At 37.3% G+C, this 12,139-nt stretch overlaps 2 protein-coding genes across 14 annotated transcripts in view; one reads left to right on the forward strand and one right to left on the reverse strand.

Annotated features, from left to right (window-relative positions):
• MIS18BP1 (MIS18 binding protein 1) overlaps window positions 1-1,156 on the forward strand; it is a 55,961-nt gene extending 54,805 nt beyond the window's left edge. For 3 of the 4 annotated variants that reach the window (XM_009211475.3, XM_021941174.2, XM_021941175.2), the window contains one exon: window positions 120-1,156. In XM_009211475.3, coding sequence (XP_009209739.2) covers window positions 120-223 — 104 coding nt within the window. In that variant the 3' untranslated portion in view covers window positions 224-1,156. The remainder of the gene's footprint in view (window positions 1-119) is intronic. The other variant, XM_003901748.5, reaches the window with a different exon arrangement.
• A 2,287-nt stretch (window positions 1,157-3,443) lies between these two features.
• FANCM (FA complementation group M) overlaps window positions 3,444-12,139 on the reverse strand; it is a 72,661-nt gene continuing 63,965 nt past the window's right edge. For 7 of the 10 annotated variants that reach the window (XM_021941164.2, XM_021941167.2, XM_021941166.2 and 4 more), the window contains 3 exons: window positions 7,798-8,173; window positions 5,392-5,683; window positions 4,269-4,470 (listed from right to left, as the gene is read on the reverse strand). In XM_021941164.2, coding sequence (XP_021796856.2) covers window positions 4,332-4,470; window positions 5,392-5,683; window positions 7,798-8,173 — 807 coding nt within the window. In that variant the 3' untranslated portion in view covers window positions 4,269-4,331. Of the gene's footprint in view, window positions 4,471-5,391; window positions 5,684-7,797; window positions 8,174-12,139 lie in introns of all 10 variants that reach the window. The other 3 variants (XM_021941169.2, XM_021941163.2, XM_021941168.2) reach the window with 3 other exon arrangements.

Genomic DNA, 12,139 nt, shown 5'->3' on the forward strand with positions numbered 1-12,139 from the left:
TTAAAATTAATTGCTCTCAAGTGGACAGACTTAGCATTTTATTCCTTATAGTTGTTTTCAGTTTTATTGAAAGTACTTTTAGAAATTTATTAATCTTTTTATTAAACTTCTCTTCACAGATTTAGGAGAAAACTCTGGTATTGGAAAACTTTTCACTAATGTTGTGGAATCTTTAGATGAAGAAGAGAAAGATTATTATTTTTCAAACTCTGATTCTGCATAGTAAAATGAGAAAATATGATTCCTGGGATTTTTACCATAAAGCAGACAGTGTGTTTGTATTTTCAACTGGAGTACATGTATTTTCTTTGTAAAGTAGCTTCCTATGAAAATGTGGACTTCTTTGAAGGTTTCATGTGTTTGTGTTCAAACTAAAATATCCTTATTGCTCTAGTACTAAAAATGTAAAGAAAATTGTTTTTGCTTGTGTAGACATCTGTACATTTGTTTTTGCATATTAAAATATATAGATACTTTTTAAATATGCATCCAAGTCTTTTTACTTTAAGAAAATCATTTCCCAAACAGATTTTTTTTTTTAAATTTCAAGAAAGTTTTGCTACCATTTAAGTAAGTAAGGGAAGGTGACAAGGATGACAGAGGTTGTACTGGTAGCTATTGAATTCATGAAAACTTTTAAGTTAGCATTTGTTACCAGTTATTATCCAAGCCAGAGTAGGATTTGTTACCAGTTGTTATCCAAGCCTAATGTTTAAATTACACATTGTTGGAATTAAATTATACATTGTTGACATGCTCCTCTCCTGATTGTTTTTATTTTATGTGATTGGCATATCTATGAAACCTATGTATATTTAGTTTATTGCTTTGCCATTATTTTACTAGATATTTATTTTATTTTACTAAATAATTATTTACTATTTTGTTCTCTAATTTTTAAGTGTTATTTACATATGCAGATACAGCTTAAATATTTTGACTAGATTAGACAGTTAATAGATCCACCATTAGTAATCAATATATTATGTCATAATAAACATCTTTTTCTTTCACTGAAATTTCGTTTAGAAATAAACTTATTTTCGCTTATTATGTTTTGAAACTTGACATATAGGATATTTTCCTTCTGGCTACACATTCATCTACCTTTGTTCTCTATTTAGATTATTCAAATAAAGTTAGTTTGCTTTTATAATATTTGTTTCTTGTTTTTTGTTTGTTACTAATTACTGGGTGATAGAAATAAAAACAAATCACGAGTGGTCCTGTTTTAAGTTTCCTCAAAAAAAAAAAAAAAAAAAAAAAGTAACATTTTCTTGTTTCTTAAGTGTTTTAGTCAGAGCAGGCCTGGTGTCATATACCTGTAGTTTCAACTACCTGGGAGGCTGAGGAAGGAGGATTGCTTGAGCCTAGGAGTTCAAGGCTGAAGTGTGCTATGATCATGCCTGCAACTAGCCACTGCAGTCTAGCCTGGGCAAGAGAAAAAGACTCCTCTTAAAATAAATAAGTAAATAAAATAAAATAGTAATAATCAGCAGTTGTATAATTATAGGACTCATGGAAACACTGTAAAAAGAACAGTGCAATTGGACTAAGATTATTCTTTAAACTACTATGATTATTTCTGCCATAAAGACCGTTGGTGGATATAGGATGGATCAAAAGAAAGGTTTATTTTGGAGTGGCCAAAAAAAAATGCTGTTGTATTACTTGAGTTGCCAATACTTGATCTAATACTATACTGCTTGGAGTTAATGGATAGTGTTTTAGGAGTTAAGAAGGTGGTTAAATCCCTTAACAAAAAGTAAAAAGGTAATTGAAATGGCATAAACTTGACTCAAATCAAGAGTCTGACCCCTACTGCCTATATATTCCCTTGTCCTATCAGAACTCCTTCAGCGCCTTCCCTATTCTAAGGTATCTCACCTGCCAGGTACCTGGTTTGTCCCATTTCTATCAGGTCATAAGATGAACTAATAATAAAGTTTAAGGTAAGTAACCTCCAAAGGAGACTTAAAAGTGGAAAAGAAAAAGACCTTAAGGACTTAAATAATAAGATGGATAATCAATGGTTAATGGCTACCAATGAGAGTATAGGAGGAGGCTATTGCAAGCCTAAATATGGATAGAGCTCTCCACACAGAAAGCATAAATAAATGAAATCCTCTAGGTTATGTCTGTAACACCATGTTAATGTACATAATTTTTTTTGTCTGATGGGTACACACACAGCTGAGTCTGAGCATGTGGTATCTCTGAGGTTGAGGGACTGCATGATTCTGGCATGCAGCTGGGGCAAAGCACCACCAGATGCCCCTACCCACAGTCCCTGCTGACAATGTAGCAGCAGCATGATGCATGAAGATGTAGCACAGTGGAAGGAGAAAGGCTCCTTTCCTCCTGTCAAAGCTTAGCATTGTGCTCACTACTAAAGGAGAAATACTCAAAAAGTCCAGTTACAGAAAATTGATAACTGCACACTAGGCAATAACTTACAGTGTTTCCTCTCTCTGGTTTTGACAGAATTATTGAGCAGCAGACATAAGAAGTCAGCTGCTTTCAGACAACTTGAGAGTTGATACTATCTCAAAGGAGCTAGGCAGAATAACTTTTTTGTCCCCTTTTATCAACACCATAGAGTGAAAGAGAATCATATGTAGTTTCTGGGTTCTGCTTCTAGATTTGCCAGCCTAAACTTGAATAAGTCACTTGTTTCTGGGCATCACTTTTATCATTTGGTAAGAAAGGGAAGAGAAGTGATTTGAATTACATGAGCTCTGAAGTCCCTGCCAGATTTAAGGTGAGGAAAGCTCTCTGCGGTGAGGCTGGTTCAAGTACCCAACAATGTAATAGGGGTAAAAATGAGGCTGAGAATAAAGGACTCACATAATTAAAGGCTGCTTTAGTACTAGACTGACTAGAAGAAAGATGTCATATATATTGCAGATACAAGCAAAGCCTTCTTTTTTTGTTTTTGTTTTTGTTTTTGAGATAGAGTCTGACTCTGTCGCCCAGGCTGGAGTGCAGTGGCGCGATCTCGGCTCACTGCAAGCTCCCCCTCCCAGTTTCATGCCATTCTCCTGCCTCAGCCTCCCAAGTAGCTAGGACTACAGGTGCCCGCCACCACGCCCAGCTAATTTTTTTGTATTTTTAGTAGAGACAGGGTTTCACCGTGTTAGCCTGGATGGTCTCGACCTCCTGACCTCGTGATCTGCCCGGAATTACAGGCGTGAGCCACCGTGCCAGGCCCCAAGCAAAGCCTTCTTAATGTCATCACAGACGACAGAATGGATCAAAACAGTAAATGTAATGTGGTCAACATAATGGGCCTGAATTCAGTAATTTATATTAAAAAGAAACTTTCTAAGTCCAAACCAATATACCACCTTGAATATATTTCAGCAACAAAAAAGAGTAAGGTAGCTGGGAGTTTGTATTAGTCTATTCTCACACTGCTATGAAGAAATAACCCAAGACTGGGAAATTTATAAGGAAAAGATTTTAATTGACTCACAGTCCTGCATGGCTGGGGAGGCCTCAGGAAACTTACAATCATGGTGGAGGGGAAGCCAATGTTTCCTTTTCCACATGGCACTAGGTGTGAGTACTGCAGAGTGAACAGAGGAAAAGCTCCTTATAAAACCATCAGATCCTCTGAAAACTATCACGAGAACAGCATGGGGGAAACCGCCCCCATGATCTAATCACCTTCCAGGAGGTCCCTCCCCAACATATGGGGATTATAATTCAGATTATAAGTCAAGATGAGATTTTGGTTGGGGACACAGCCAAACCATATTAAGAGTTCATATTAACAGATTTGACAGTACTTAACTGGGACACACCTCTGGTCAGATAAACATTCAGTTAAGTTTTCTACTTTCCTAGTTACTGGGTCATTTATCTCACAACCACCCATCACCCACACCTTACCAAGTACACATATTTAGAATCGGTACACTTAAAGTATACTATCTACACATGGGAAAAATCAACAAGTTGGCTGTAGTTAGACATATCAACTTTACTATTTATCACAACAGTACAACTTTAATCTTGGGAAACATTCCAAAGTATATCTCTAGCTTAGCTTTTACTTTCTTAAACTACCCTTAGTAACACTTTTAATAAACCTTCTTTTATTTAATAAAAAGAATTAGTTTCATAATCTAGTCAAAATGATCACCAAACATCAGATTTTTGTTTTTTAATAATTTATATAATCTATATAAATAAAAATATATACAATATAAAATATATTTAAGGAAATATTCTATTTACAAATAAACATAATCACAAAACAGCAATGATTACTGAAGTGCGTTTAATATTGTGAGAGTTCTTTGAAAGCCCCATCTTTAGCAGCCTGATTATGCATCAGATTTCAGTCTATCTTGGTTAAGATCATTTGGTAACATTTGTATGTCAAATACATAGTGAATATATCTATAGATCTCCTCAGCCTTCTGATGAGTTACTTGTGCATACATGGAGATTTCTTGAGGTGTGCTGAAAAATAAATGAGACAAAATCATTACACTAGGACTTCTGGCTTTTATAAAATTTAATATTACCTAAAGAACACCAAACACAGTAGCCTTTAAGGAAATCATCTCAAGCATTATCTGTCCAGCTGATGTCTTGAAAATTAGTTTGGATAAAACAGCTACTTGGTTCCTTTCCTTAAAATTATCTAGAAAAACAATTCCAATATCTTCAATGAACTGAATGTTTTTGTGTTCCCCAAAATTCATATGTTGAAGCCCTAATCCCAATGTGATGGTATTTGGAAGAGGCAACTTTGAGAATTAGTTGATAAAGGTGGATATCCTCGTGCACTTATAAGAAGAGGTCAAAGAGCTAGCTAGCTCTATTTCTGCCATGTGAGGATACAATGAGAAGGCAGTAGTCTGTGACTCAGTACAAAGCTCTCTCCAGAACCCAGCCATATCTCAGACTTCCAGTATCCAGAACTGGCAGAAATAAACTTCTGTCATTTATAAATTACCCAGTTTATGGTATTTTAGCATTGCAGCATGAGCTAAGATAGTATCTGATGTAGGCCTTTAATTAAAATGAACTACATTCTAAAATCTCCCTCTTCAAGCAATATAAATGCTCATTTTTCTTGTTACAGAACTGAACAGCCCAGAAATGTTAGATTGCAAGGTCAAATGTAACTGCTATTTATTGTCTCTCCACAGAGCTCTAAGGTTCTCAAAGGAAATCCCTACACCTATTTTTTCTTTTTTTCGATTAATGTCCCTCAGCTTCATATAGTAACTAATATATGTTGGCAGGCAAAAAATGTTTACTGAATAAAATCTAACAGGCATGATGCCTCTTAAATTTTTTTAACGTTAAACTTCTATGGAATGCTTTTAAGAATCTTTTAAAAGTAATCATTTAAAAATATTACAACAGACATACCTGTTAGCCATCCTTTTCACAGATGAAAACTGGTGACACATATTTAATGCAGTTATATAACTTATATTAGGAATACTTAAATAAAACTGGAGTGCCTCACTTTTACTGCTATTCACCACTGTTGGAACATGAATACCAACATTCTTTCTTTGTTCCACTAAAGACAGTTCCTTTAGCAAATCTGCAGTTTCTTCTTGGCAGGAACTGAAAAGAATTCGGATTCCAGCGCCAATTAAGGTAGTCAGCAGGCTGTCATAGCTTTTTGTTCTCCTAAACATCCTTGATGCGTCTCCTAAATATTTATATTTAGGGAAAGGCAAACTTTAGTAACTAATATCAAGTAGAATCATTAATATACTTTATTTTATTAAAATCCCAAGATCTACACCATTGGCAAACTAGTGCCACATTCTGCTAATGAGAAACCCTACAACTAATGTTTCTCAAATATCTGAGAAAGAAAATAGGGATAACTATGAGCACCTTGAGCTGGAATCAACATAGAAAGGTGAATAAGGAAGAGCTTATATTCCTACATAATTCACTCCTGAAGGCCAAGATTGTATTACTCATCTCTAATTTTTCATGCTAGCTCTGAGGAAGGGCGCATTAAGTACTGGTTTAAGTGATATAAAATTATCTTATGTATTTATTCCAAAGAATCACTCAACAATTACCCTGTACACCCATTTTAATGTCATCTTGCCAATTAGTTCCCTACCCTTTCTTGTTCATTTTCTATTCCATATTCTACTTAAATCCTTTTATTGGTATTCCCTATCATGGCCCTCGATACTTTTCTATAACCTTTGCCATGTTACTTTCCTGTCTACTCCAAATCTATTTCCTTTATCCCTGACTTTTCAAATTAAAAAGAGGCTGGGGCTGGGCACGGTGGCTCACACATATAATCCCAGCACTTTGGGAGACCGAGGCAGGCAGATCACAAGGTCGAGAAATCGAGACCATCCTGGCCAACATGGTGAAACCTCATCTCTACAAAAAATACAAAAAAAAAATTAGTTGAGCGTGGTGACACACGTCTGTAGTCCCAGCTACTCAGGAGGCTCAGGCAGGAGATTCACCTGAACCCAAGAAGCAGAGGTTGCAGTGAGCCGAGATTGCACCACTGCACTCCAGCCTGGGTGACAGAGCGAGACTCTGCCTCAAAAAAAAAAAAAAAAAAAAAGGCTGGGCATGGTGGCTCATGCCTGGAATCCCAGCACTTTGGAATGCCAAGGCTGGCAGATCACCTGAGGTCCAGAGTTCGAGACCAGTTTGACCAACATGGTGAAACTCCGTCTCTACTAAAAATACAAAAATTAGCTGGGCATGGTGGCACATACCTGTAATCCCAGCTACTCAGGAGGCTATGGCAAGAGAATTGCTTGAACCTGGGAGGTGGAGGTTGCAGTGAGCTGAGATCGTGCCAGTGCACTCCAGCCTGAGTGACAGAGCGAGACTCTGTCTCAAAAAAAAAAGGAAAAAAAAAAGTGGGTAACCAAAAGATAAAATGACTTATCTAAGGCCACATGGTTCACCAATGACAAAATGGGGATGAAAAAGCTGCCCAATTCCCATACCAATGTTTTGCATAAACTACACTATTACCAAAAGTATAAATGTTCAATTCTTCTGCAGTGGCTTTCACAACTACATGATTTTACTTAGTCCTCATAATATCACAAGATGAATAGGACAAGTGTATTATTAGTTCCTCAGAGGGAGTGACTTGTCAGTGCAATGTCTCATAGAGAAACCATAGAAACGGTGTGTCTTCTGATTCCGTATCTCATGATCTTTTCACTGTTCTTGACGGCTCGCCATACAATTGAATAATTACTGCAGAAATAACCTACCTGAAGCTCCAATCCTGTACTTCCAAATGCATCCTAGGCACCCACTTCAGTGACCCACTGAGAACTCGATCTTAACGTGTTCAAAATTGAACTTTCCTTGTCCCTCTTATCTGTTGCTTCCATTATATTCATAATTGCAATAAACAGTACCACTATTTAACTGCTCAATAACCAAGAAGTTGGTCAACTCAGTAATTCTCAACTCCTCCCACCAACTCTTGCTAATCCTGACTCCTTAAACATCTTCCGAATACTACTACTCCTCCCCATTGCTGCCTTATTTAAGGCCCTCATTCTTCGTGGGTTCCTGAAACAGTCTTACGTTTGGCAGACTTGCCTTCAATTTCCAACCCTTCAGTTCTCATAAGCTGTATTTAAATACAATAACTAATGAAAGCCATTATGGCTGCAGGAAAATAAGAATGACATTCACCAGTCAGGTGTTTATATTTTAAGAGTTCCCACATCCTAATAATAGAAGAATAAACTAAGTTAACAGTCAAGTTCCTTTACAGTCTTATAAACAAAGATATTTAAAAATACAAACCTGTTTTTTCTCTGTCCTTTTCCACAATCACACATATTCTTTCAAACATACTCTGCAGGTGCTGGATCTGCTCAATGAGCTTGTTCTTATTGATACTATTTAACATCTCAGACTGAGACCTCCTTTCCACCACCATGCGGTTACTCACGATGTAATCACAGCCATTAAGAGGACAAACTTCTACTTGCAACCCATGAATTGCTCTTAGGGAAGAAATTACTTCTAATCCAGAAGTTATTTCATGACCGCCTACAAGAATACAGGTTTCTTTTCCTTCCTGTGGAAGTCTAAGAGAACTATGTGTCCCAGCTAAATGTGGTCTTGAATTGGAAGAGGATGCCCCTGAAGCGCAAGAATCCTCCAAAGCACTACCATCCTGAAAAAGTGGAAAACACTGGTCACAATCAGGTGAAATACATAAATGTGCCATAAGTGTCTCACGTCCAAAGTTGATTTTCCGTACTGAGAACGTCCAGTTTTCTTCCTTCAATTTGACCAAAGTGACAATACATGAAAGAACACGTAAGTCACTATTCTTACACCTCAAAAAACTATAAAGCTATAATTAACAACAAAAGCTAAGAACAGTAGGATGTAAAGAAATAGGAGAAAGTCTAAAAATGAACAGGAAAGGAAATAAGTGTTAAAAAAGAAAATTATAATTTTTAGCCTAGAGAAAAAAAACAAATGAATGGAAGATGAAATAATCTTAGAGCAGATTAGAGTTCATTGTGAAGAATAAGGAAACCAGACAAGACATTTTTGAAAAATAATTGGAAGATTAGATAACCAGAAAGTATCTCCAGTTGAAAACAACTAAACCTGTTTAGTTTTAAAAAACTAACATGTTTGTAAAAAATACTTAGAAACACATAAATGGTCTGACGAGAAAGGAAGAAATACACCGAGGTCAAAAACAACATGGAAGTGAGAATTTTGGAAGTTACTTAAGCCAGAACATACCCAGCTTTCCTTTCCAAAGTAATCTGCCAAATCCTGTGAACCATGAGCTCCTCTTTTTGCAGAGGCACAGGGCACGGGAAACAGTGCCAGATGTCCGAACCTCTGTCCCCAAAAACGGTTAAACATTTTTATAAGCGCAAATAAAAAATAAATCTACTCCATAAAAGCAGAAAGGAAAAAGTAGCTGTCAATCTTGATATCTGGTAGAGAGGGAAAAAATCTCAGAATTGGTATACAGCCCTCATGTAGGCTTGTAGCCAGAATACACAATATCTGTGTGATCCACAAAAAGCAAGTAATAAAATGTGCTCTCAAAAAAGAAATGCAAATGGCTCTTACAAGCTATATGAATGTATGAAACTGAAAGAAAAAAGATGCTTTCAACTTTGCTATGCAAAGAAAAACACAAATTTGAAACTATATGACACGCCATCTCTCACTAGGTTGACAATATTCTCTGTTAATAAAGTTCTGGAGAAATCAGAAACTCTTTTACAATGCTGGTAGTAATAATATGGTACAGGGCCAGGTGCAGTGGCTCACGCCTGTAATCCCAGCACTTTGGGTGGCTGAGGCGAGTAGGTCATTTGAGGCGGGGAGTTCGAGACCAGCCTGGCCAACATGGTGAAACCCTGTCTCGACTAAAAATACAAAAATTATCTGGGCGTGGGAGGCGGAGTCTGCAGTGAGCAGAGCCACTGCACTCCAGCCTGGGCAATAGAGCGAGACTCTGCCTCAAAAAAAAAAAAAAAGTACAAACCCTATAGAGAAGTTAGCAATATCTGGCAACATTACATATGCATTTACTTTTTACAGCAATTCCAAGAAATTAATCCCAAAGTTACACCGGCAACATTTAAGAGAATACAAACATGGCTATTTATTATAAGAACAAAAGATTAGAAACAACCCACAATATAGAAATGTTGAATAAATAATTACATAATCATACAATGGTATATGTAGCTACACAAAGTAATGAGGAATATATATCTGTATATTACTATTGAGTGAACCTGAGGATAGTTTTAAGTAAAAAAATCAAGATGGGATAAAGTACGTACTATATTTTACTAACCTATCTAAGGAAGATTAAAAATATAAAAGCATCTAATTATATATTTCAAACAATGTATAAACGAGCCGAAGTATATAGATATTTTTAATTATTACCTTTGTACAAGGAAGGAAACAGTGAAGGACACAAAAATAAAACTGGATTTTTTTTTTTTTGAGATGGAGTTTTGCTCCAGTCGTCCAGGCTGGAGTTGTATGGTGCATTCTCAGCTCACTGTAACCTCTGCCTACTGGGTTTAAGTCATTCTCCTGCCTCAGCCTCCCAAGTAGCTGGGATTACAGGTGCCTGCTACAACACCCGGCTAATTTCTATATTTTTAGTAGAGACAGGGTTTCAAACCATGTTGGCCCGGCTGGTCTTGAGCTCCTGACCTCAGATGATCCACCCACTTCGGCCTCCCAAAGTGCTGGGATTACAGGCGTGAGCCACCGTGCCTGGCCTGGAATTTGTTGAATATAAATTATTTTGTAGATTTCAATTTGGGACCATGAACAAAATAAATAAAAAGACATCCCATTTTCATGCACTGAAAAATTTAACATTATTAAGACGACAATACTACCCAAAACGATCTATGTATTCAATACAATCTCTTTCAAAATTCCAAAAGGATATATTGCAGAAATGGGAAAACCCATACTAAATTTCATGTATTTCAAGGGACTCTGAATATCTAAAACAATCTTAAAAAAAAAAAAAAAGTTAGAAAACTCAGACTTACCAACTTCAAAACTTACTATAAAGCTACAGGAATCATGACAGTGTGGTACTGGCATAGAAAAAGACATATGCCAAAGAAATGAGAGTCTAGAAATAAACCCTCACATATATGGTCAACTGATTTTAAGCAAGATAGCCATGCATCACCACCAACAAAAGCTGGACTTCTACATCATTAACAAAAGTTAACTCAAAATGAATCAAAGGTATACACTGAAGAATTAAAACTACAAAACTCTTACAAGGAAACATAAAGGAAAATCTTCATAACTTTGGATTTGCGAAGATGTTCTCTTCCCATACTTGTCAGCAGATTGCTCTAGTTACTTGGTGTTTGCTAGACTGGTGGGAGGGAGCACTAGGAGTCTGGAATTGGTGTTTTCTATTGTCCTGGTTCAGCCATAGTCTTGGGCAGGACTTGTTTCCGTAGGTCTCGAAGGTAGGAATTTCTCAGTGATCTTACTCTCCCTCCCAGTTATTAGAGACCTCTAATTGTGTAGGCTTAAGATGTTTTCCTGCCCTTCTTCCAGTTATAGAGGATATTTTTCTTGTTTCCTTCCTGATCTGCAGTCTTCACCTAAGCTCTGAGGGCGATAATAGTTTGCTGCTCTTCCCCCAGTAGCTTAAAGCTTTTTGTTCCATAGGGGAAAGTTGGAAAGGAACAAGGTGAGGCATGGTTCCTTTTCCACAGCAATTGCTTATCTCTTCCCCAAGGACTGTACTAAGAAAAAGGGTTTTTCTTATTCTCAGTCTTTTTTGTGAATCCCTGATGAGTGTGTGAAGAGCCCATGAGTGGCTGTAAATTCCCCGTGTGTCTACAACTCCCAGGGGTTCTAAGCTTTCATGCTAGTCCATTGCCTTTTGTAATTCACTAACGTTTTAGCTGAAACTTTTTTTTAATTTTTTTTTTAGAGAGTCTCACTTTGTTGCCCAAGCTGGAGTGCAGTGGCACGATCACAGCTCACTGCAGCCTCAACCTCCCGGGGTCAGGTGATCCTTCCACCTTAGCATGCTGAGTAGCTAGGACTACAGGTATGCACCAGCATGCCAGGCTAATTTTTTTGTTATTTTTGTTTCGTTTTTCTTTTTTTTGAGATGGAGTCTCGCTGTGTTACACAGGCTGGAGTGCAGCACCTCTCCCTCCCAGCTTCAAGCAATTCTCCTGGCGCAGCCTCCTGAATAGCTGGGGCTACAGGCATCTGCCACCATGTCTGGCTAATTTTTTGTATTTTTAGTAGTGACAGAGTTTCACCGTGTTGGCCAGGCTGGTCTCAAACTCCTGACTTCAAATGATCCCCCTGCCTCGGCCTCTCAAAGTGTGGGATTATAGGCGTAAGCCACTGCCCCCGGTCAGCTGAATTATTTTTACCACATTTTATGGTGTCCAGTGATTGCCATGAATCAGCAAGCTTTTCATTGGAGGGGCCTGTTTTTCCTTAAATATCAGCCTAATTGTTTGCCCTACAACCTTAGCTCTGTAATGGTTTCAAGAAAACATGATTTTGCTGATGACTGGCTCTTTGTTATAGTAAGGATAGGAGCAATACTCCCTCTACCTTTCTACATTGTAACTTAAGGTAG

Source organism: Papio anubis, chromosome 7, assembly GCF_008728515.1.
Source record: "Papio anubis isolate 15944 chromosome 7, Panubis1.0, whole genome shotgun sequence".
Taxonomy (NCBI): Eukaryota; Metazoa; Chordata; class Mammalia; order Primates; family Cercopithecidae; genus Papio; species Papio anubis.